General features: G+C 37.2%; 1 protein-coding gene and 1 non-coding gene across 2 annotated transcripts; one reads left to right on the top strand and one right to left on the bottom strand.

The window, feature by feature from the left end:
* Positions 1 to 20,917: 20,917 nt before the first annotated feature.
* LOC110653585 (uncharacterized) lies at positions 20,918 to 21,670 on the bottom strand. The gene has a single exon (XM_021809297.1). The coding sequence runs from the start codon at positions 21,668 to 21,670 to the stop codon at positions 20,918 to 20,920; it is 753 nt and encodes a 250-aa protein (XP_021664989.1).
* A 1,079-nt stretch (positions 21,671 to 22,749) lies between these two features.
* Positions 22,750 to 22,856, top strand: LOC131170844 (small nucleolar RNA R71). The gene has a single exon (XR_009141610.1). It is a non-coding gene; the product is annotated as a small nucleolar RNA R71 (small nucleolar RNA).
* Positions 22,857 to 27,271: the final 4,415 nt, after the last annotated feature.

The raw sequence follows: 27,271 nt of genomic DNA, 5'->3' as shown, positions 1-27,271 counted from the left end.
ATCTTGCCACAAGTCTCACAGGGGCGGGCAGAATGTGAACCCTTGCTCAACTGCTGACCAGACCTAGGGGGTCTCTGTCCGGAAAATCTGGCCCTACCAAATCTTCCACCTCGACCCCTGCTGGGTCCACTAAACTTCTTCTTCTTCCCAGAAGTACCACCAGAAATTGGCTCTACTGACTTTTCCCCTTTGTCTTTTTCTAATTTCTCAGCTTTCTCTGATTTTTCTTTCACTGGGATTGCTTCTGATTCTATTCTTTCCAACTCAAGTGCTTGAGACATGAGCTTTGAGAAATTGCTGTGTCGAAATCCCACAACTTGCATCCTTATGCTAGGCTTTAAACCCGTCTCAAATCTCTTGGACCTTGCCTTGCTGGTGGAAAGGAGACTCTCAGCATAATGACTTAAGCGGGAGAACTCCCTCTCATACTCTGCCACTGATCGATTTCCTTGTTTCAAACTCAAAAATTCTTGCAGTTTCTGATCAACATATGCATCTGGGATGTATTTGCATCAATTCTCGATGAAGTCATCCTGTGTCAAGATCGTGGTTCAGCCAACCTGTGGGGGATGGTCTTCCACCAATCATACGCATCCCCTTGCAGTAGCGACACAGAATATTCAAACTTCAGCTCATCTGGGCAGTGTAGTTTCTTAAACACTCTGTCCATTCTTTCAACCCATTGCTCTGCCTCTAAAGGGTCCACTGTACCCTCAAATTCTGCAGCCCCATACTTTAGTAATTTATCATACTATCTGGCTGGAGGCAGTGGTTGTGCCACAGGTGGTTTGGGTGGAGCTTGAACAGGCATACCCCCAGCCATTTGTTGAAACATCGCAGCCATCTGCTGTGCGAATTGTGCCGGGAACTGCGGCATTTGTGGGGCTGGTGTCTTGACCCATCGACATTCTCAGAAGTCGGGCTTCCCCTTGTGCCTCAGCTTCAACAGACTGCTCAACTGAGCGATCCCCTTCTTCCATAATAGTCTAGAGTAGGGTATCTCTTGAACAAGTAACACAGGGAGATTTCCCTCCGTTAGTTCATATTCATGATGTAATGCACTGTATGTAACAATTATGGACATTGAGCAGTTGTACTTAACAAAGAAATACACATTCACAATTTAAAACATACTTCAAAATTTGCTCTGATACCACTAAAACATGTCACACCTTACCCCTCTGTAAGGCATAACATGATCCCGTAGAATACCTAATGAACTACCGAACTTCACCTATCGATAACTCATTAAGTACCCTACAAGGGATTTTAAAACAATTTTCTTATTTTTGACAAGTGGTGAGCATTTTCTAATAGGTATTTAAAACATTTAGTAAAATTAAAACTAGTTAATATTTTTGATCCATTTTAGTTTTTCGCAAATTTTATAAAAATTTTGACAGAGTTCCCTCTGTATTTTGGGAAAACAGTTCTTCAAATACCTGTAAAAAGCACTTCTAAAAATTTTTCTTAACAACTACTTCAATTTCACAATCAAACTCAATCCATTTCAACAACTCCACAATCATTTCAATCAATTTCTCAAGTTCAAAATTTAATAATCATCAAAATACTAGCAATACATTTCATTCAAATTAAATAAAATAGTTTCATTCATATTTCATTAGAAGCAAAACAATTTATATACATCATTACAAAATTTACATTAAGAGAATTTCAAACTACAATATATATTACAACTTTATACAAATTTTATATAAACTGCTCAAGACCCATTTTTACATGTCCATACATTTATGTGCAATATATACATCAAAAGAAATATTTATAGTTAGGGTATAAATTATACCCGAAGACCTTAAGCTGATGGCTCCTCACACCTCAAAGCCTCACCGCTCCTCTAGTCTCTCAGATCTGCGACAAAGAATAGAAGTTATCGCTGAGTACTAGGACTCAGTTGTGCACAACATACTAAAATAATCTTTATGCAAAACTTAAATCACATTTATTCAAAAATTTGGCTGAACATGAGAATTAAATACAAATCATGCATTATGAAATTTTAAATGCAAACCAAGTTCATTTCAAGGTATCAAAACACGTTTCATAAAACCCACAGTTATATCATGCCATTCGAAACAAATATAATCTCAATAGCCAGAGGCTAAAGAGAAGTCATATCACAAGGCTAGCTAGCTCAAATATATGGATATCCATTCACATCCTCTTCTACTGGCACACCTCAACACTTCTCCAGAGAATGAATCAAAATTCGAAACTAATTACCTCCACTAGTCGTGCTAGTGAGGTGTTCAAATATATGGTCATGACACTGTGGTTTCAAAACTTATCTTAACAATTTGCTAAACATTGTCATTTCAAATATACACAATAACTTTCACAATTTAAATCAAAACATCATAAATAAGGTCACAATACTTTCAACAATTCAAAGCAACAGTAAAATGCATATTTCAATATTTCACATTACTCAAAACAGTATGCAGAAGATAATTATAAAAGTATACGTTGTGCACAAACCTCAAGCGAGTCGCCTCTTGGCCTCGACTCGGTTCCTCGGGTTCCTTTCCGGTATTCTTTTCAACTGAAACACACAATTTTACAATGTTTCAGTACTAGAACTTAACATAAATCCAAAATAAATTTAGCTTCACAATTACTTAGCTCTAACGTGCTAAATTCAACGTTCTTTAAATTTGTGTTTTGGGTTACTATTCACTGCACTATTCAAGTCAAATAGTTGACTTTCTAAGGCTTAATAGGTATGGGAACTTCAACTTCACCCACATACCACATTTTGGTCATTAAACTTGTTGGTTTTGGTCATTTTCTCAAAGCTTAGGTCATTTTGGCAAAATTGTCAATTTTCGGTTTTGGTGCACTTAGTTGCACTGTTCCATTGGTCGATCTACTATTGGAATTTGACAAAATTTCCTTCGTAGAAAATGTTCCTTATCATCTTAAGTGTATTCTCATTTTTGGATCACCTCAATCGGAGTTTTGCAGCTCAAGTTATAGCCAAAATAAATTTACTGTTCACGTGCACTATTCATACTGGTATCTGGGTTCTGGCAGATTTTTGATCCAAATTTGTTTAGTAATTTGGTCAAGTTAAGTTCATAATTTGGCCTAACTTTCTTCACATGAAATGTTCTACTATGTCTTAGGTTTCCATCGGTTCAAGAATCGCCTAAATCGGAGTTTTCTAGAAAGAGTTATAGCCATTGGAACTTTACTGCTCAATGGCAATTCTGCAGAGTTGCAAGTTTGGTAACTCAACTTTGCTCAATAATTTGAATGGGTTAATGGCCAAATTTGGATTTATGTTCTTCATGAAAGTTTTAGATCTATAACTCCTCTAACTCCTGGCCAAATTTCAGGTCAATTTGACCTGTCTAGCTCGAGTTATGACCAAATGAACAGTTATTGTTCATTTGGTCAGTTTGTGCAGTGGCAGCCTGCTCTCATTTCACTTTGGTCAATTGGTTCACCAAGTTTTAGTCAGTTTTTGGCCATGGTTCCTTAATGAAAATTGTGCTATTTTATGTCTATTTTCATCTCCAATTGGTGGCATATCAATTGGATTTGTAAAATTTGAGTTTTGGTCCTTCAAAGTGGGTTTGGTCATGCTGCCAGCAGCATGACCATTTGACCTACGAATTTGGTTTTCATTCCAACAATTTAACTTCTTCTGTTCTGTTTTTCTTATTTATACTTAACTAATTGAACATTACTAATTATTTGTGTTTGTGGCTTATCTAGTTGTCTTAAGTGTGGTTCTAATCCCCTTAATTGTCCGGACCGACACCGGTCACCGGAACAGTGAAATCTACCAGGCTATGCAAACGGGGGTGTTACATTCCAAGACTTCAAAACTTCACTTTCTTCCTTTCTTTTTGCTATCCAAAGCTTGCTGTAGGTGTGAGGATGAGTTTTAGTGAAGCAAGCTAATGGTTTTATGGTGTGTTTGTATGAGAATTCTAGTGAGAAGGAGGAGAAACAATGGAGGTGTGTGTAGAGAAAGAAGTGTCTCGGCTGAAAGAAGAAGAAGAAAGCAGAATTTGTTTCTTTAATTTGACTTCTTTTTCCCATTTTAAATGAATTTAAGTGTGTTGTTAAATTATAATTGGGTGGGGGCATTTTAATGACATCATGTGATGTCATAATTCCCAATTTCTTTCATTTTCTTTTTCTTTTCTTTTCTACTCATTTTCAATTCAATTTTTAACAATATTTATTCATATTTTATGTCATAATAATTATTTACTTAATTGGAAAAGTCAGCCAAAAATCATCTCTGAAGACGAAATGACCAAAATGCCCTCCATTTGGCTTATTGAGCCAAAATTGTCTGTACCAATCGAAAAAATTTTTAAGCCTTTTCTTGGCATTCTAATGCCATAGAAATCTCAATGACTCTTTTCTGGAGTCCCAATAATTATTTTATGAATTTTCTCCCTGGTCTAGGGCTCCTAGTTACGAGAACCGCAACTTCTCACTAGGTTACCAATCGCTAGGGCACCGGCTCATTTAACTTGATTGTATTTTATTTCTAAAATTTTTCCTACATTTTTCTTGTTAATATTTGAGTTAATTATAGTTTCTCACTTTAGTTTAAATATTATAGTTCCTCACTTTAGTTTAAATATTTTTTCCAGACATTCTAGCTGTCTGGACCGACACCGGTCACCGAAACAGTAGAATGTACGGAATGGTTACAGTGAGGGTGTTACACCAATAATACAAGAAAATATAATATGCTAATAAAAAGAAAAATTTCCTAGTTATTGTGCTTATAAGAAATAAATATTTACTAACTTATTGTTTAGTCAAAGTCTAATTACATCTTATGATATTAACTATTTCTTTCATTTTTCTAATCGTTTTCTTGATGATTTTGAGCCTCTTTTTATTGTAATCATTCTTGTTCTTTATCTTGATATTTAATCTCCTTAGTTCCTTTAATAATCAATTCAATTACATTTATACTTTTCCATACCCAAGTAACCTATACAAATTGACTGGACTGGACAAACGGGTAAACTAGCACTGGGTACCAGGTACCTCGGGCCGTCACACCATCGGTCACAATGTGTCTCCCGGTGTGCAGACAGAATGGCTAATAAGCCATAAAAGCAATAAGGCATGAAGCCAAGTATAACATCATAATCAGTATAGCCATAGGCTATCATATTATAGAATGGCATGAAGCTATACGCAGTACTGCCATCAGAACCCTATTGGTATTCCAACCTATCCAAACCAATCACACTAGGTGTACTAGGGCATATTACACTTTTAATTATGCAGTTCTTTGCAATTGAAGTTCAAGTGTTACTATTAATTTCATTAGTCAACTAAAATGTTAACTTTTTCATAGACAATAAGTATATTGGTTCTAATATCACCAACATACCATATTTTGCATTCTAAAATTGTTTGTATTGGTTGCCAATACCATTGCAAAGCTTAGTATTGGTTATTTACAATTTTCAGATTTCGAGCACTAAGTTTACTATTACATTGGTCTTTTGTACAGTAAGAATTTGGCCAAATGTTCTTCATCAAAGTTGTTCCTTATTGTGTCTAGTTACATTTCTTTTTTTGAATAACTCCATTTGGAGTTTTGTAACTCAAGTTATAGCCTAAACACCATAACTGGCTGGATTGCAATTTTTCCAGAATTTCTGGGCAAAATCAATTTTGCAGTTTTTTGTACACTGACTGCAGGTTAGTTTTTGGACATGTTATGGTCAAAATTTGGGTTTGTTCTCAGCTTTCTACTAGTAAAAATTCAGGTCAATTGGACCTTTCTACACAGAGCTATGATCAAATGAATGAATACTGTTCATTTGGTCATTTTCTAGGGACTGCATATTGGTCACCCGGATTAGGTTAATTTGTAGAGCCACTTAGGTTAATTTTCTAGGACAGTTTCCTCCATCAAAGTTGTTGCATTTTGTGTCTAGTATAACCTCCAATTGGCCTTGCACCGATTGGAGTTACCTAGCTTGAGTTATAACCCTAAGAGCACACTGGACTCAAGTCTAGTATTTTAGTACCTTGAGAGGCAGCATACCAATACACTTCTTAATACCACAACTCACTCCAATTTAAATTCAATTCACCATAAATGGTCACTAATTGACCATTAAAACACTAATTCACCCTCAAAGCACAAATCTCTTAATTTAGTTCAAGAGCCCTAATTCTCAAATTTCAATTCATGCACATACATCCATTAAACATACTAATTCACTATCCATTTTATATCAATAGCTCAAACACCATTTCTAACCCATTTTGAATCCATGAAAACCATAAAAACTACTACACCGATAGGGCTGCCAAATTCCATCCATACCTCTACACAAATGTTTTATTCAATTTCTCACAATTTTCTTACTTAATTTAAGTCCCTAACATGAAAAGAAAGAGAGAGATGTAAAAATAAGCACTAACCTCTCTTGTGACCTAATTTGGACTTGCCCAACTTCAAAATTTCCTCAAATTTCTGATGCCTTATGCTTCCTCAAGGTTTAGGGATAATTTTTTATGAAAGGAGTTTAGGGTTTTGGGGTGGAAAGCTTAGGGAAAATCAAGCTTGAGCAAGAGCTTTCATGGAGGTCTTTTGTTCTCTCTCTCTCTCTCTCTCTCTCTCTCTCTTTCTTGGTTCGGCTCATATGAAGAAGCCGCTGGTTTCTTTTTTTTCTTATCTCATTTTAAGTTCTTTTTTCATCCCTTTTTATCTCTTATAAATTGGCTTGTCAAATTCTAATTGGTGGGAAGCTTTTTAATGATGTCATCCTATGTCATAAATCTAATTAAATTCTATTTTCTTTTCTTTTCTTTTCTACTCATTTTCAATTCAATTTTTAGCAATATTTATTTATATTTTATGTCATAATAACTATTTACTTAACTAGACAAGTTGGTCAAAAATCGTCTCTGAGGATGAAATGACCAAAATGCCCTCTGTTTGGCTTATTAAGCCAAAATCGTCTGTACCGATCAAAAAATTTTTCTAAGCCTTTTCTTGGCATTCTAATGCATAGAAACCTCAATGACTCTTCTCTGGAGTCCCAAAAATTATGTCATGAATTTTCTCCTGGGTTTAGGGCTCCTAGCTATGAAGACCGCAACTTCCCACTCGGTTACCCATCGCTAGGGCACCGACTCATTTAATTTGGTTGTATTTTATTTCTAAAATTTTTCCTAAATTTTTCTTATTATTATTTGAGTTCATTATGGCTTCTCACTTTAGTCTAAATATTTTTCCAGATGTTCTAGCTGTCCGGACCGACATCGATCACCTGAACAGTAGAATGTACGGAATTGCTATAGTGAGTGTGTTACATTTTAGATCAAAGACCACAATCTTTAATTTCAAAGATTATTTTGATAATCACCACCCTCTCTACAGTATTGCATGCAGGTATTTATAGGGAATGGGTACTCAAAATAGAGGGTCAGGATTCCAGCAGGAAGAGATGGAGGGTTCGGATTTAAAAGGAAGTGATTTAATGTCTTAGAATTAAAGAGAATCAAGATTGAGGGTTGGGATTTGGTTCAGAATCTCTGTCCTTTCATTATTTAATCCAACGATCAGGGGTCTTGCCTTACAAAATAGATGCAAGGGCTGGGAACAAAAATTACCAAATCTGTTATATACTATTGATTCGAGGGCCTCAAATCCATCCTTAAAGTTATGATCAGCGGTGTAAGTTGAGATGTACTAGGCTGCTTTAACCGTTTGAAATCCGACGGCGAAGAGTGCATCCTTATAAATGAAATTGGTGGTGAGGGCTAAATCGTACCCAAAATGCTTTAACTGACTCGGATCTGATAGTCGGGGAATTATTCTTATGAATTAAGGGTTATGATTAAAAGTGATTCGGCTCCCCGAGCCCTTCGATCTCCATAAGTCATTCCTCGGTCTACCCGACCTCTCATTGTGATTGAATGAATTAAGGCTTGTTATTCCGATCTCTATCCACTTTTCTGCATCTGGTCTTTTCTTGCTTCCCGATTTCTTCTTATTCCCCGATTCTTTCCCATCTCTCCTTTGTTTTTTGACCTATATTGGTCAAAGCAATAAATTCTTCAATTATCGATGAGCCACTTTGAGTTCTGTAGGCATTAAATGTCAAGGCCCTATATATATGCTGGCGGGGAGCCTGTCATTTTCACACTTACACTCTTCTCTCTTTGGCTAATTTCCCATGTGCTACTTCTCTGATTCTAACTTTTCCGACAAGAATTCTCATCATGACAATCGCTTTGATCTTTTTCCGATCATTTTCTTTGCCCATCATTTGAAAATGGACGACTCTGGTGATCAAAGAATTATGAGAGCATCATTCGATGATGGCGAGAGAACTGGACTAATTTACCAATCAGGGTCCAAAATGACTATCGTGCCAGTCTCCAATAGGTTCACCGGTATGATCTGCGAGCTGATCTCGAACAAGGGGACTGCTAATTTCAATCTTGATGTCGATGACCGCTTCTTAAAGTTCATTTGGCTCCTAACCATGTCAGGGGTCCCAATTGAGGCTCAGTTCTGGTCGATGACATCGACGATGACACCGAGCTTTTCGTAGTCTTTAATATAGTTGACGGAAGCTACCCTCTCGATCTCCACATATCTCTTAAACAACTTCTTAAGATCAGGGGTGATCCGAACTATGAAAGCAAGATAGGTAAAATGTAGTGTAGGGACATTTGTAATTACTGATCTTGAGAGATTGCCCAAATGATGTAATCTGATCCGTTAGAAATGAAATGAAGTATTGTTTATTCAAAGTTGATTCAATTTATTCTTCTTTTCATTATTGCATTGATTATTTTTCTGATCTCTAATAACTGTGTCCGATTTGATCCCTCATCGAATCCCCATCCTACCAATCCCTTTGGTTCAAAACCTTATTCTTTCAGATATATGGTCGATTCTCGTTAGCTGATCTTACTTGTCCGATCTCCTTGCTATGCTTATGGAATTTTCCTTTTCTACGTCATGGAAACGATCAGATCCCGCAAATCGATGCGTCACCTAAGGCCTCGTGAGCATTTATTGCTCGGACGACTATAAATAAGAAGGGGGGGGGGTTAGTCATTTACATACTTACGTTGTTTTCTGATTCTCTGAACAACTTCAACGCTCTCCCTCAGTTCTTATATTTTCCAGTGACGACTTATACTTTGGTAAGAGTTTTGATCTTTTTCCTATCAGATTTATCTTTGTTATTTGAAAATGAACAGCGTCGAAGGTCAGAGAGTTGTCAGCCCTCCTTCCGTCCACATTTCATGGACATCAGATGAAGGCAATGCGGCCAGGCCAAGTTGGTTACCTATACTCACCACAGCCATTATTCTGGTCTATGGTCAACTGGCTAAATCAAAACAAGCTAGGACCTCGGTGTTTGCTGGTTTTGCAACCCCGCAAGTGCACGGATCGCAAACAAGTAATAGAGTAGTGAGTAGAGTATCGTCCCACGAGAAATTTAATTAGTAACTACCAAACTACATAGTGATTTTGACTGTTTAGGCTATCGAATAATGAGGGAATGAAAGTTGTTTATTTTAAACACTAGAATGATAAACTTAAAATGAAATAATCTATTTTGAAATAATTCCATAATTAAGATTTCACACTTGAATCTTACTATGGATGTTATCTTGTTTATTTACTGGATTGAGAATCATTTGCCTTGATGGAAATTAATTCTAAGGTATCCTAAGTCCTCTCTCAACGCACCTAGGGTGTATTTTAATTAACTTAAATCCGACTTTCGTGGCGATCAAATTAATTAAAACCCCTTAAGGTCTTTGACCAATTTTGAAATTCCACAAAGGTAATAAGCCGATGTCTAGGTTAGAATTCCTAGGTTCAAAATTTTGATTATCTAATATTAATCTTTACCTTTTAGTCCTTCAATTAATATCTATAGTCAATACTAAGTGGGTACCAACTCATAGCATGCATTAAGTTCACAAGAAATTAAATCAAGAAACAATTCTCGAATCCAATAAACAAAACTTAATGTTTATCCATAATAATGATTACAAGGTTACTCTCCCAATTCCAGAATATGAAAACTACTCACTCATGGTGAGTTCAGTAAACATCATGATAAAAAGGTAAAGACAGTAAAAAGAAATCCTCTAGAAGAAATAGAACAAGGGAACAAAAAAGGATCTGTAGATTTGATCTTTTGGAACTTTAACTGAAGGCTCCTCTTTGATACTGATGTCCTACTCTTCTAGACGGCTATGAGAAAGTAATGAACTGCTATGTCTGGATCTCTATCTCCTCAGACCTTGGATCTCTTTCTGCTGTTTCTACCTCTTCTCTGTTGTTTCTCTGTCTTTTGCTGTGTGTTTTTTTTTTCGTCCTCTTCTGCATGTTTCTGTAGCTCTTTTTTTTATGAATGTCTTAGGGTTAGGTTTTTTTAGAGTCCCTGAGGTGTTAGGAGTCTTGTTCCCTGTCAAAAACTGCAGCTAGAGTGAAATCAGGAAAACTGATTACAGATAGATACACGACCTGTGTATCACTACACTGCCCAGGGACGTATAACTTGCTGGAGCTAAATGAGTCTGTCTTGCATTGGCACAGATGGTTACACAAGTCGTAGGATGTTACACGGGTCTAAGTACATGGCCCGTGTACTTTTGTTCTTTTGGAAGTTCTTCAAGCTTGGCCCGGCAGAGACTTACACGGGTCTGGGGATATTACACGGGTTGAGGTGCATGATCCGTGTAGTTTGCTTCTTCCTCAGCTCTTTTGAATTTCTTCTGGTAGAATCTTACAGGGATCTGTGGCTATTCTTACATGGCCAGTTTACTTTGTATCAGCAATAATTCTCAGTCTTTTGACCTCTCTAAGCTTCCCTTCGCACTCCTATGCTTTGGGACTTCACCAAAACACCTGAAAATACTGCAGAAACATGGAATTTAGAGCCTGGCATTAGAATTTATAAAAGTTAATGAAATCAATAACTATGAATGAGATTGCTATTCTAAATGCCATGAAATATTATACAAATGTGCTTAAAAACATCTATATAATACAAGTGTATCAAATACCCCCAAACTCAAACTTTTGCTTGTCCTCACGCAAAATGAAACTCTGTTTTAAAATGCATTTCAAGGGATAACTTAGGAATATAACCAACAATTCAATAAGCACATGATTGAACTCCTCCAATCCTTCATACCAATTACCCTCTTTCAAGGCATAAGAGTTTCAATAGCTGCCTGCTTAGGACTTGCTCTCCCTTCATGGTGTTTCAACTAGTTATTCCTCTATGCAAGGCTATTAATAAGTCATAAATAACCTGTTTTATCAAGATAGACTTGAGAAACACTTACTCTCCCAAATTTACCTCTATTGTGGATGATTGTAATGAAGTATTTGAATTCCAACTCCATAGGCATATCTCAATTTCCTATCTCCACTAATGCAGCATATACTTTTCAAAAGATTAAAAGGTCTTTAAAAGGGTTGTAATGGGGCTAAAAGGATAATGACTTGGTTGTCAATGAAAGGTTTTTAGGGAATGCAAATATGAGGGTAGTATGTGTGCATAAAATATCAAGTATACTAAGTTTATTCTCCTGATTTTGTATGGAGAGGAAGGGCTTTTGGTTTCTTATAGTGCCAAGCATGCTTCCATGATACTTATCTTGGGACTCTTTTTCCCTTTTGCTCTTTTCTCTCTCTCTCTCTCTCTCTCTCTCTCTCTCTCTCTCTCTCTCTCTCTCTCTCTCTCTTTTTTGTCCTCTCCCCTAAATTCATTGCTTTTGCTGGGTTAAGAAGGCAGATTTTTCTTTGGTTTCAATTTCACACTTGCACTCTTTCTCGAGTTCTTCATCCTCTCTCCATTTTCCTTTTTGCACTTAATATACTTTTTACTTATGCATTTAGCTTCCTCAAAAGGGTAGGGTAGGTGTTTAGGCTAGGGGTTAGGTAAACATTTGTGGGTGGACAAAGAAACTTGTACGGGTAAAAACACAAGCTCAAGTTGGCTGCTAGGGGTATATATCTCAAATATGAATGGCTAAGGCTTTAGCGAGGCTATATCAAAAAATACCTTAATCATCTCTTTATGAAATATATGCTAAAATTTCACCTTGATAAGTCCAAGAGACATGTTCTAGAGCTTGTGAGGCAAGTTTAGGTTTATTTGTATTTCAGAAATTTTCTCTCGATTTTGCAAGTAATGTGTGACATATTAATAACTATGAAGGGGTTTTAACTAGTCTAGCTCCACTAAGGTGATTAAGTTGTTTCACAGAGAACAAATTAAATCCTCTTTGCCTATCTAGATACATTCATTCCTCATCCCATGGAGTCCAATTATTAGCTTATTGATCATTGAGGTTATAGTTCTAAGTTTTAAAAACTCAAGGTTCAAAATTTACAAAATTTTTTTGGAATTTTGATGCACAAGTATAATATAGATAATTTTAAGCAATGTAATGATATGCAATGCATGGAATGACCATGTATCCCCAAACTCAAAATGGGATTGTCCTCAATGTCAGCACAATATGCAAAATTAAAAAAAAGCACACATAATTATCAAAAAGCATACTATGCATTAAGAAATTAAAAGTTTGGACAAAAAGAACAAGAGTAGGATTAGTGCATATAAATTAGTACATGAAAATACCTATCCTAAGTCCTAGCTCTAAAAAGTCTCCAAAGGTGAGGATGGTCCCTCTCTGTCTAGCCTCTCCATAATCATGTCGAGTTTGTTGTGGGCTTCCTGGAGGCTATCCTCGAGTGCTTACATTCTAGTGTTGAGCGCGGTCTCCATGCGCTGCAGGTGTGCAAGGATCGGGTCTCCAGGTGGTGGTGTATGTGGAGGCACTCGAGTGGGAGACTCGTGATGGAGTGGGTCTTGGGCTTCCTCCTGGGCTTGTGAGGGTTCACTGGGGCCTTCTTGCTCTTCGTCTCTCTGAGGGATGACATTCCCTTTGGTGTCAATCAAGTATCATATTTTACTGACCTTCTTGCATATCCCCATGGATACGCAGATGGTATGATCGATCTTGGAGGTCCCGGCGATAAAGCCCAGCCTGTGATGATTCGAAATGAATTCGAAGTGGAGCACGATGGTGGTAATAAGGCCACAGAGCACAATTTGCCCTGTGGGCTGGTGACAGAGGTGACGAAGATGGTTGCAGAAAAAGAAGCCGGTGCTGCAACGCTGTCCAGTCACCATACACCAAAGGAAAAATAGCTCGTTGGCGTTTACTACACCTAGGCTGTCCCCACGGCCCATGATAGTGTGTACAGCCAATTGGTGTATGTAGCGCAGAGTAGGGCTGGTAATGCCTGAAGATTTTGACTTCCTGGAGTTGTAAGGCTTCATGTTCGGGGCTATAGAACACCAGAAGTTAATGCTGTTGTAGACCATTCGGTTCTGCAGAATTTCTTAGTGTCCGGTGCTGTCAAATCCGAAAATGGCATTGAACTCATCCATGTTCAACATCTGGTTGACACCAAGAAGCCGAAACTCAACCCTTCCTCTGTCCTCCCTATCCGTGGGCCATAATGTGGCCTTGAAACTCCCCAGGAACTCTAAGGTGGTGTCCCGATAGGCAGGAAATTGGAGTTGGGCGAATCTTGTCCACCCAATGCTATCAATGAGGCTGTTGATTTCTTCTCGCAGCCCTATTTGCTCCAACAGCCCGAAATCCATGTATTTCATTGAGATGTTCTTTCGGCTGTGGAGTCGGGTACACAAAGCTCTGTGGGCATCATCTCAAAATCCCCAAGGGATGGAGATTTCTAATTGTGGTGGCTGCTAGGGTGGTGGAGGAGGTGCTTGTGGCTAGGGTTGGGGTTATGGAGGTGGTGCAACCCTTGTTCTTAGGCATTGTGGTGATGGCTGAGGGGGAAAAGGTGAGGATTCTCCTCCTTGACTCGAGGAAGAGCCCACTCTTCTTGCTGGTCACTTTGTAGGAGCCATGGCAGACTTTTGGAGGATGAAAAGCTAGGGTTTGGTGAAGGGAGAGGAGATTTGAGGGGTTTTTATAGACTAAAAGGGGAGGAGAGGAAGGGTTTTTTCATAGGGAGCGGTTTAAGGAAGAAAAGTACATTTAAAGGGTCGTTGTGACCCTTCGTTTCATGCATTTCGTGCCACAGGAATCGCGTCTACGATGAGATACACGAGTCGTGTATCACTACCCAGGTCCCGACATGTAGGGCTATGTAAGTTTCTGCCCGAAAGTTTTATGTTCTATCACAGTACACGGTTGTGTAAATGAGCTCTGAGACCCATATAACTTACTGCCTTTCGAGTTGCTTTGCTGAACATGTTACACGGCCCATGTAAGGTACAAAGGGGACCCGTGTAATCTTCTGTCCTCAAGTTATTCTGCTAGCAACATTACATGGCCCATGTAAATTGGGCTATGGACCCTTGTAACTTCTTATCTCCCTTAGAGTTAGAATTTGAAGAGTTTTACAGACTTTCAGAAAGTTACACGGGGCGTGTGAAACCTATACACGACCCGTGTAATTTTCCGATTCTCCAATTTTTCCCTTATGAAAAATTTTTCTCACCATAATGCATAAAATGGATGTAAAGGTTAGCAATAGAGCTACTTTCCCAGTTTTGTTCAATTTTCTCTTTTGTGGTTTTGACTTAATGATTCCTCTCTTCTCTTGCTTCCAGCTCCTTGCTTTTCCAGAAGGTCCTACAAAATGAAACACTAATGAATATTAAACAAAAATCAAAATAAGAAAGGGAAAGAAGAAAAGTTCAGAAAAATTTTGGGTTGCTTTCCAAAAAGTGCTTGTTTATAGTCTTTAGCTGGACTTTGCTTTCATCTTTCATGGTCTATTAGGAGGGTTTTCGAAGGTGTAATTGACTCCCTTCTCTATGGGTTCTCCTTGAAAGTAAGGCTTCAACCTCTGCCCATTGACTTTAAATGCACCTAAGGTTTTGCTCCACAGTTCTCCTGCTCCATGCTGGAAGACTTGGGTTACCTTAAAAGGTCCAGACCATCTCGATTTCAGCTTCCCTGGAAAGAGTTTCAATCTAGAGTTGAACAACAGGACAAGTTCCCGTTCTTTGATTTCCTTCCTTGAGATGTGCTTATCGTGCCATCTTTTGGTTTTGTCTTTGAAGATCCTGGCGTTTTCATATGCGTCATGTCTGATCTTTTCCAACTCATTGAGCTGTAGATGTCTTTTTCCACCAGTAGCCTTGAGGTTAAAGTTCAGAGTCTGGATGGCTCAATAGACTTTGTGTTCAAGTTCAACGGGTAGGTGGCAGGCCTTCCTATAGACCAAGTGGAAGGGTGTTGTTCCAATGGGAGTTTTATATGCAGTGTGGTATGCCCACAATGCATCATCTAATTCCATGGCCCAATCTTTCCTTTAGCGATTGATTATTTTCTCAAGGATTTTTTTTAGCTCCCAATTTGAAATTTCCACTTGCCCGCTGGTCTGAGGATGGTAAGGTGTGGCTACCTTGTGAGTCACTCCATACTTCTTTAATAGTGTTTCAAACTGTTGGTTGCAGAAGTGACTTCTCCCATCGCTGATTATTGCTCATAGTGTGCCAAATCTTGTGAAGATGCTTTTCTTAAGGAACTTTGTGACCACTCTGGCATCATTGGTCGGTGTGGCTATTGCTTCGACCCATTTAGATACATAGTCGACACCAACCAAGATATACTTGTTTCCCAAAGAAGAGGGGAATGGGCCCATGAAGTCTATTCCCCACACATCAAACAATTCGACTTCAAGTATGCCGTGCAGGGGCATCTCATTCTTTCTTGAAATATTTCCCGTTCTTTGACATTGATCACAAGCTAACACAAAGGATTTTACATCCTTAAACAAATGTGGCCAGTAAACCCTGCTTCTAAGATCTTGGCTGCTATTTTTGAGGTGCCAAAGTGTCCCCCATATAAATGATAAGTGGCAATGTTGCAAAATGCTCTCTATTTCCTCTTCCGGTATGTATCTTTTTATCAGCCATCATTACATCTCTTGTACAGCAGAGGTTCCTCCCATGTGTAGAACCGCACATCATGCAGAAATTTCTTTTTTTGTTGATAAGTCATGTTTGGAGGCAATACCCTGCATACAAGAAAATTAACAAAGTTAGCATGCCATGGAGCTTGGGAGAATGCTAGTAATTGCTCATTAGGAAATGAATCATCAATTGGAAAATCCTCGAAGTCCCCTGTGTACTCCAATTTCAGCCTGGAAATATGGTTAGCCACTACATTTTAAAATCCCTTTTTATCCTTGATTTCAAGGTCAAATTCTTGCAGGAGTAAAATCCATTGAATCAGCCTTGGTTTCGCCTCTTTCTTATTCAAAAGGTATCGGATGGCAGTATGATATGTGAATACAATGACTTTTATCCTAATTAAGTAAGATCTGAATTTGTCCATTGCAAACACCACTGCTAGGAATTTCTTCTATGTGGTGGCATAATTAATTTGTGCGTCATCGAGTGTCTTGCTGGCATAATAAATGGCATGGAGCTTTTTATTTTTCTTGACCCGAGCACCGCTCCAACTACAAAGTCACTCGCATCGCACATCACCTCGAATGGTAGCTCCCAATCTAGTGGCTATATTATTGGTGCTGAGATTAGGGCTTCTTTGATCCTGTCAAAAGAGACAAAGCAATTTTCATCAAAATCAAAGGGAACATCTTGTCTTAACAGGTTGGTAAGTGGCTTAGCTATTTTAGAAAAATCTTTAATGAATCTTCTGTAGAACCTGCGTGTCCCAAAAAGCTTCGCACTCCCTTGACTAATGTTGGTGGTGGCATGTTTTCAATGATCTCAATTTTTGCCTTATCAACCTCAATTCCTCTTTCTGATATCAAATGTCCTAGAACTATACCTTCCCTTACCATGAAGTGGCATTTTTCCCAATTTAGGACCAGGTTTGATTCTTCACATCTTTGCAACACCTTAGATAAATTAGCTAGGCAATCATTAAAAGTAGTTCCATAGATAGAAAAATCATCCATAAAAACTTTAATGATATTTTCAATATAATCAGAAAAAATAGCCATCATGCATCTTTGGAAAGTGGCAGGGGCATTGCAAAGACCAAAGGGCATCCTTTTATATGCAAATGTTCCATAAGGGCATGTGAATGTGGTCTTTTCTTGGTCTTCTGGGTGAATGGGAATTTGGAAAAATCCCGAATACCTATCTAGATAGCGGAAGTAGGGATGCTTTACCAATCTTTCTAACATTTGGTTAATGAAAGGAAAAGGAAAATGGTCCTTTCTGGTGGCACTATTCAATTTCCTATAGTCTATGCACATGCGCCAACTAGTGACTACCCTAGTAGGGATTAATTCATCACTTGCATTTTGAATGACAGTTGTCCCACCCTTTTTAGGTACCACATGAACTGGACTAACCCATTTACTATCAAAGATTGGGTATATAATACCTACATCTAATAGTTTCAAAATTTCTTTTTTTACCACTTCTTTCATGTTTGGGTTAAGTCTTCTTTGATGTTTAATAGTGGGTTTGCTGTTTTCTTCCATAGGTATCCTATGCATGCAAATAGAAGGATGAATCCCCTTCAGGTCTTCAATTTTATACCCTATGCTCTTGCTATGAGTCCTAAGCACCCTTAGTAATCTTTCCTCTTCTGTCTTAGATAGGCTGGCATTGATAATCACAGGATATTTAGAATTTGAGTCCAGGAATGCGTACCTGTGACACCCCTTACCCATCTACAGTGTAGCCGAGCAAGATATGCCACTCAGTGTGCCGGAGCACTAATTCATTTTTCCATTATAATTTATCCCTTTTTATTCATTTATTTACAATTTTTGATAAATCTGAATTTTTCTGTAATTTTTATAGAAAATCCGGCAGAGTGCCGGCTATAAATTGGAAAAACAGTTCTTCTGAACCTGTTTAAAAGACACTTCCAATATAATTTCCAAATCCAGAACTCCATTATACACACATCACAACTCAATCTCAAAATCTCAATACTATTTTCAGAAATTTTTCTTTTCTGTTCACATCATCATTGGAAGCACATTCATAAATATTTCTCAACATTTCATTTTTCAACATAATATACAGAAAATTTCAATAACATGAAATTTCATATATTTACATTATCAAATAATTTCAAGAGTTTATAGTTACAATCCAAAACTAATACAAAATACAAAATACAAAATACCACCCAAAGTCCTAATGTCCTACCAAGTACACTGCAGATGTGAGGTGACTCTGGACTCCGGATGCAGATCTGAAGGCTCACCCTGTATGAGGCCTGCTAAACTCCCCAGCTATGTCTCCAGTACCTGAGCGTAGCAAAAGCGACGCGCTAAGCAATTCTGCTTAGTGGTGATAATATAAAATAAAATAAAATAAAAATAAGTATGCATAATGTATGTTTATATTTTTGGATAGACTTAATTTCTGATATTTATTGTAGTATTATTTGATTAAAATTTGGTAAAATTTATTATCATTGCCCAAGTAACCCATACTAGTCGACTGGACTGGACAAACGGGTAAACTGGCACTGGGTACTAAGTACCTCGGACCATCACACCATCGGTCACATTGTGTCTCCCGGTGTGCAACAGAACAGCTAATAAGCTGTAATAATTATCAGGGATAAAACCCAAGTATAATAACTCAATCAGCATAGCCAAAGGCTATTATGTCACAGAATGGCATGGGAGGCCATGAAACACAGAATGGCATGAAGCCATATGCAGTACTGCTAACAGAACTCTATTGGCATGCCAACCTATCCAAACCAATCTTGCTAGGTATACAAGGGCATATTACATTTTTAAGTTTCACAATTCTTGAATTTCAAGTTTTGGTGTTACTATTCAATTTATTAGTCAACAAAATGTTGAATTTTACATGGACAATAGGTACATTGGTTTTAATACTCCCAACATACCACATTTTGCATTCTAAAATTGTTGGTATTGGTTGCCAATACCATTTCTAAGCTTAATGTTAATTGGACAGAATTTTCAGTTTTCAAGCTTTGTGTTTACTATTCCATTAGTCATTTTTGCAGTGGGAATTTAGCAAAATGATCAACATGAAAGTTGTTCCTTATTTTGTCTAGTTACATTTCCTTTTTTGAATCACTCCATTTGGAGTTTTGTAGCTCAAGTTATAGCCCAAAAACCACAACTGGCCGGATTATAATTTTTCCAGAATTTCTAGACTGACCAAATCTACGGTATTAGGAGCAGTGACTTCAGGTCACTTTTTGAATATGTTATAGTCATAATTTGGGTTAGGTTTCTTCATGAAAGTTGTAGATCTATATCTCAGCTTGTTGTTGGTAAAATTTTAGGTCAATTGGACCTTTCTACACTGAGTTATGACCAAATGACTAAACACTATTCATTTGGTCATTTTGCCCAGGCAGAATGCAGGTCACCCAGATTAGGGCAATCTTTTGATAAACTTGGTTTGGTTTTCTGGGTAGGGTTTCTTCACCAAAATTGTGCCATTATGTGTCTAGTTTCATGTCCAATTTGCCTTGCACCAATTGAATCTCTACAATTCCAGTTATTGCTGCTCAAACTTGCTAGACTCATGCCCAGTCCTGCAGGTCACCAAGGGCAGCCACACCAAACTCAAATCCCACTACACAATCCACTTCATTTTTGATTCAAACAAAACCAAATGGTCATTAACCATTAAAACCTACTTTCATCATCACATGATCCAAGTCTCATTTTCATCCCAAACCCTAACTCAAACATCATCAACCATGCATTATCATTTGCATTTCATCACTCCACTCAAGAGATGCATATTGAGGGCAGCCATACTACCATTTTAACTCCATAAAAATCATCACAATCTTACCCCAACCAAGGCTGCCGAAATTATGGGATGGCATACAAATGGTATTTCATAAATTTCTTTGAAATTTGCACTCATTCATAGTCCTTAAACATGAATTTAAAGTGAAAACCAAGGTTAGGTCACAAACCTCTAATGGAGTGAAATTTTCACTTGCTAGGGTTCTTCTTTTCCTTTTCTTTTTGCTTCCAAAAGACTCAGCAAGATGTAAAAACACTTTTTTGTGTTGGGAATATAAGGTTTAGTTGGTTAAAAGCTATGGAAATCAAGCTTTCAAAAGCTTGCTAAGGTTGGCTATGGAGGGAGAGGTGATGGCAAGGAAGAAGAATGGAGAGAGTTCTGATTTTTTTTTTTTTCATTTTTCAGCCCATTAAGTCTCTTTTAAATAAACTTATGCCATGTGTCAATATTGGATTGGTTGGGAGAATTTTAATGGCATCATTATGATGTCATAATTCCATTTTCTTTCATTTTCTCTCCTTTTCTTGTCTATTTAATTTCAATTAAATTTTTAACAATATTTATTCACATTTTATGTCATATAAATTATTTACATAAATGGACAAGTCGGTCAAAAATCATCTCTGAAGACGAAATGATCAAAATGCCCTTCATTTGGCTTAATGAGCCAAAATTGTGTGTACCGATAGAAAAATTTTTCTAAGCATTTTCTTGGCATTTTAATGCCATAAGAACCTCAATGACCCTTTTCTGGAGTCCCAAAAATTATTTTATAATTTTCCACCCCCGGGTCTAGGGTTGTTAATGGCCTTCACCATCACTTCCCCTTCGAGTCACTCATCCCTGGTGTTTCGGCTCGTTTAACCTTAGTGTATTTCGGTTTTAAAAATTTTTCCTTGATTTTTATGAGCATTATTTAGTTTCTTTATAACTCCTCACTCTAGTATATTTATAATTTCAAACATTCTAGCTGCCCGGATCGACATTGGTCACCAGAACAGTAGACTGTACGGACTAGCTAAAGTGAGGATGTTACAGTACCTTAGGGTAGAGGGAAGAGGTTTCAGTTCTACCTATTTGGTGTTTTCCTGGAGCTTGCCCTTGGGCTATTCTTCCATCAACTCTTCTATAGCAAAAACTTGAGCCAATAGTGGGGATGGACTAGCTGTCAAGGATTGCACACAAGCTGCAATCTCCGTGTTCTCATTCTCTGCTGTGAGGCTGTGCACGATGGATGCTCCTAGAGGGTCTTCAGGGTGTGCTTTAATGAATTCCTCTTCAACTTGCTTATCAATCACATTGACCTTGAAGCATTCATTAAGTTCAAGCTTGTGCTTCATTGCATTGAATAGATTGAACTCCACTTCTTCCTCTCCTACCTTGAGAGTTAGCAGCCCATTCTTGACTTCTATGATAGCTCCAACAGTTACTAGAAAAGGTCTTCCCAAGATTATGGGGATTTGGACGTCCTCCTCCATTTCCAATACAATAAAATCAACTGGGATAAAGAATTTTCCCACCTTGATAGGGATGTTTTCTAGAATGCCCACAGGGTATTTCACAGATCGATCAGCCAGTTGTAACGAAATTGTTGTAGGCTTAAGTTCCCCCATATCATGCTTCTTACATATTGACAAAGGCATCAAACTCACGCTTGCACCTAGATCACATAGGGCTTTGTCAATATTCATGTTACCGATAAGGCAAGGTATGGAGAAGCTTCCTAGATCCTTGAGCTTTGGAGGTAGCTTTTTCTGCAATATGGCACTACATTCCTCTGTAAGAGCGATAGTCTCATAGTCCTCTAGCCTTCTCTTCTTTGATAAAATGTCTTTGAGGAACTTGGCATAGGATAGCATTTGAGAGAGTGCTTCTATAAAAGGAATGTTTATATAAAGTTTCTACAAGACTTCTAGAAACTTCCCAAACTGCTTATCCAATCTGGCTTTCTGGAATCTCTGAGGGAAGGGTAGAGGAGGCTGATATGGTTTTGGTAGCTTCTTTTTCTTCCTTACTTCGTCCTCTTGCTTCTCCTTAGCTTCTTCCTTTTTCTTCTCTGCCTGGTTTTTAGATTTATCAGAGGTTTTCTCAATTGGTTCTTCCTCTGACTGTTCTAAAATCCTTCCACTCCTCAATGTAGCTGCCTTGCAGTGCTCTCTTGGGTTCATTTCTAGTTGACTAAGCAGTTTACCAGCAACCTTGCTTGAAGAACTTGCCCGCTAAGCAATTTGATTCTCAAGTATCTTGTTATGTGTGGCAAGTTGGTCCATTCTGGAATTCAGTTTCATTCTGCTGTTGCTGGGATGCTAGGAAGCTTTCCATCATGGATTCCACAGTCAACCTTAATTCAGGCTGTTGGCTCTGAGGGGGTGGTGGCTGTATAGGTTTTTATCCCCTATTCTGAAATCCAGGTGGTGATAGGGGTCTGTACCCTTACTGTTTGTTTATTGGCTGATTTTGCTAATTGGACCATGAGAAATTTGGGTGATTCCTCCATCCAGGGTTGTAAGTATTTGAATATGGATTGTTAAGTTGCCTTTGATTGAAGTTTCCTCCATTATTCACATAGTTCATCTGTTCTGTGGGAGGTTCATTGAAGCTATTATATTCTGAACCCATGTATCATCCTCCATAGCTGTCCTCATGTTAATTGTTCATCCCTACAACATTGGCTTGCATTTTATCAAGCCTCCTTGTGAGCTGGTCAAATTGAGCATTTATCATGCTTAGGGCATCCACTTTTAGGATCCCTGCTATTTTCCTTGCATTTCCCCTTTCATTTGATCACTAGTAGTTGTGATATGCGACCCTCTCCAGAAGTTCAAGTGCTTGATTCACTGTTTTCTCCATTAGGTCACCTTCTGCCGCTGAATCTACAGTGCTGTTTGAAGAGGGTAGTAGCCCATTATAGAAGTTCTAAACCAGGAGCCAATCTTCTATGCTATGGTGTGGGCATTCTCTCTGTAGGTCCTTATATCTCTCCCATGCATCATAGAGTGATTCACCTTCCCTTTGCCTAAAAGTGTTGAGGTCAATTCTCAACCTCGCAATCTTTGAAGGCGGGAAATATTTTGCTAGAAAAGTTTGAGAGAGGTCCTCTTAAGTGGTGAATGTTCCAGTCGGTTGAGATGGTAACCACTTCCTTGCTCTGTCTCAAAGGAAGAATGGAAATGCTCTGAGTCTTATAGCTTGATTAGAAACTCCATTCATCTTGAATGTGTCACAAAGGGCAAGAAAGCATTGGAGGTGGTAGTGCAAATCTTCTGTTGGTGATCCTCCAAACTGAGTTTATTGGATCATCTGGAGCCATGCCAGTTTTAATTCAAAATTATTGGCTTCCACTGTGGGTCTTATAACACTAGGTTGGAATCCTTGTCTAGAGGGAGCTCAGTAATCCTTCAAGAGTCTCGGCCTGTTGTTGTTATTGTCAGCCGTATTTGGAATTTCTGGATCTCTTTGATCTTGTCCTTTACGCTTCATCTCTCTCCTGATAGTTAATAGGGTTCTGTCTATCTCTGGATCCAAATCAACGATTTCTTTCTCTGGTCTTGTTTTGGTCATATACCAAACTGATAACCTGAGAAAGAATAAGAGAATGAAACAATTTAAATAAAATTAAACAATAAATGAAAATGCCTAAATCAGCTAAATTACTTATCGCTTAATATTGCTAAAATTAAATTCCCCGACAACGGTGCCAAAAACTTGTTTGTTGGTTTTGCAACCCCGTAAGTGCATGAATTTCGAACAAGTAATAGAGTAGTGAGTAGAGTATCATTCCACGAGGAATTTAATTAGTAACTACCAAACTACACAGTGATTTTGACTGTTTAGGCTATCGAATAATGAGGGAATGAAAGTTGTTTATTTTAAACACTAGAATGATAAATTTAAAATGAAATAATCTATTTTGAAATAATTCTAGAATTAAGATTTCACACTTGAATCTTACTATGGAAGTTATCTTGTTTATTTACTGGATTGAGAATCATTTGCCTTGATGGAAATTAATCCTAAGGTATCCTAAGTCCTCTCTCAAGGCACCTAGGATGTATTTTAATTAACTTAAAATCGACTTTCGTGGTAATCAAATTAATTAAAACCCTTTAAGGTCTTTGACCAATTTTGAAATTCCATAAAGGTAATCAGCCTATGTCTAGGTCAGAATTGCTAGTTTAAAAATCTTGATTTTCGAATATTAATCTTTACCTTTCAGTCCTTCAATTAATATCTATAATCAATACTAAGTGGGTAACAACACATAGCATGCATTAAGTTCATAAGAAATTAAATCAAGAAATAATTCTCGTGTGACACCCCTTACCCGTTTATAGTGTAGCCGAATAAGATATGCCACACAGTGTGCCAGAGCAACAAATCTTACTTTATTACAATTTACCCTTTTCTTAATTTATTTATTTATCATAAAGTGAAATTTATGTCATTTAATTTATTTATTGAAATTTTGAATTAATTTAAGGTTCCGAAAATTTTACGGAAAATCCGGCAAAGTGCCGGCTAAAAATGGAGAAAACAGTTCTTCGGACCCTATAGAAAACACTTCCAATAATTATTCAAATCCACAACTCCAAATATGTCATCATTTCTCAATAAATTTCTCATTGAATTCTCAATAATTCCTCAATTTTTCATTCATTCGTTTCATATCAAAATCATACTCAGATTATGAATAAATACTCAAATTTTATCCATAAACACAAATTTATAGATAATCACATTAATACAAAATTGCATTACAGAAGTTTTAAATATACATAATAAAATAAAAATTTAATTACAAAGTTTATAAAAATTACAAAATGAAAAATGTAACCTAGTGTCCTACAAAATGCACTGTAGCCTGAGAAGTGACACAAGACACTCGCAAATCTGATCCTCACCCGGACTGAGGTCTACAAGGATCACGCTCTGTATCTCCAGTACCTACGCATGGCAAAAGCAACGCGCTAAGCAATACTGCTTAGTGGTGCCAATAATAAAATAAAAAGAACTAAAAAGAAATAAACATGCAGTGTATATGTTAATTTCTCATATGGATAAATTTTTGGTAATTATCTGTAGTATTATTTATTTGGTACTTTTTACTTTAATACTTGATTAAAATTTATTAATATTTATTTTTGGTTGCCCAAGTAACCTATACCAGTGACTGAACTGGATAAACAAGTAAAATGGCACTGGGTACCAAGTACCTCAGGCTGTCACACTATCGATCACATAGTGTCTCCCGGTGTGCAACAGAACAAGTAACAAGTTGTAATAAATATTAGGCACAAGGCCAAGTATCACAATAAGGTCCGAATGGCTAAAAGCCATAAAATCATAGATTGGCTATTTAAGCCATGAATTACATAATGACATGATGCCATATGCAGTACTGCTAACAGAACCGTATTGGCATGCCAACCTATCTAAACCAATCACACTAGGCCTACTAGGGCATGTTACACTTTTAAATTTTACAAATCTTTGAAATTGAAGTTTAATTGTTACTATTCATTTCATTAGTCAACTAAACTGTTGACTTTTTCATAAACAATAGGTATATTGGTTCTAATATCCCCAACATACCACATTTTACATTGTAAAGTTGTTGGTATTGGTTGCCAATACCATTTCAAAGCTTAGTATTGGTTATTTACAATTTTCAGATTTTAAGCACTAAGTTTACTGTTCCATTAGTCTTTTGTATAGTATTCCTTTATGTGTCTTCTTTAATTCCATTTTTGAATCACTCCATTTGGAGTTTTCTAGCTTAAGATATGCTAATTTGAACAAGGCTGGCTGATTGGTATTCTGGGCAGAATCCCATTCTGCCAGATTTGGTAGCTCAAATTTGGCCAACAATTTCATTTGGTTAAGTCTAGAATTAGTGTTTGTGTTCTACATGAAAGTTGTTCTAAATTGTCTAAGTTTTTCATTGATATAAATTTCAGGTCAATTGGACCTTTCTACACTGAGTTATGACCAAATGAATTAACATTGTTCATTTGGTCATTTTGCCCAGGCAGAATAAATGGTACTCGGATTTGGTCAATTTTTAGGTTAGTTTATTGTGGTTTTCTGGGCAGCGTTCCTTCATCAAAGTTGTGCCATTATGTATCTAATTTCATATCCAATTGGCCTTGCACCAATTGAACCTATCAAACTCTAGTTATAGCTACCCAAATATACTGGACTCACACCCAGTTCTGCAAGTCACACTAGGCAGCATACCTAACTTCAATTCCCATGGCACAAATCACTTCACTTCCTAATTACACATAGCCAAATGGTCACTAATTGACCATTAGAACTTCCTTGTACCAATACATGAGCAAAATCTCAAATTTGTGCCCCAAACCCTAACTCCAACCATTTCAATTCTTCAAACACATACATCAATGGATCAATTCATACTCCCAATGATGCATACACAAAGTTTAAAGGATTAATTGACAGTAATCTTGAATGGAGTCACTTATAAGCTTGCTAAACCTCACTTTTTCTTCTTCTAATTGCTGCCTTAAGCTTGCTCTAGTGGTAGGGATAAATTTTTGTGAAGAGAGGATGAGATTTTAAGGTGAATTGGAGTGCGGTTGAAAGCTTAATGAAGCTTTAATGGTGGATTGGGTTTGGAGAGGGATTTCGGCTGGGCTATGGGAGGAAGAAGAATGCAGTTTTTCTTTTCAATTTGCTGCCCATTTTACTCTTTTAATTGGGTTTATAAACATGTGTCACAATATGATTGGGTGTAAGTGTTTTAATGACATCATAGTGATATCAAAATTCTAATTTAATTTATTTTCTTTCCTTTTCTTTTCTACTCATTTTCAATTAAATTTTTAGCAATTTTTATTCATTTTTAATGTCATAATAATTATTTATTTAATTGGACAAGTTGGCCAAAAATCATCTCTGAAGATGAAATGACTAAGATGCCCTCTTTTTGGCTTATTGAGCCAAAATCGTCTGTACCAATCTAAAAATTTTTCTAAGCATTTTCTTGGCATTCTATGTGACACCCCTTACCCGTGTACAGTATACCCGAGTAAGTAAGGCCACACGGTGTACCGGCATACTCTAATATACCTTACTTAATTTGTATCATGCTTTTTAAACTAATTTATGAAATATGATTTATTTAAGCCATTTATCGCAAACATTATTATTTTGAGGTTCCGAAAATTTTAAAGAAAATACGGCGGAGTACCGACTAAAAATGGAGAAAACAGTTCTTCGGAACCTGTTAAAAACACTTCCAATATTTTTATTCCATCATCTCAAACTCCAATATCAACACCAAACTCAATATCAAGATTTCAACATTTCAATTTCTATTCTCATTCATCATTCACATGTGATGTTCACATATAAATCACAAGTAAACATTTACTTTTCCATTAACAAATACAATTTTCATAATTTACATATACATCAATATACATTACACAAGTTTA

The sequence above is a fragment of the Hevea brasiliensis genome, chromosome 11, assembly GCF_030052815.1.
Source record: "Hevea brasiliensis isolate MT/VB/25A 57/8 chromosome 11, ASM3005281v1, whole genome shotgun sequence".
Classification (NCBI taxonomy): Eukaryota; Viridiplantae; Streptophyta; class Magnoliopsida; order Malpighiales; family Euphorbiaceae; genus Hevea; species Hevea brasiliensis.
This window is presented reverse-complemented; position numbering and strand designations above follow the sequence as displayed.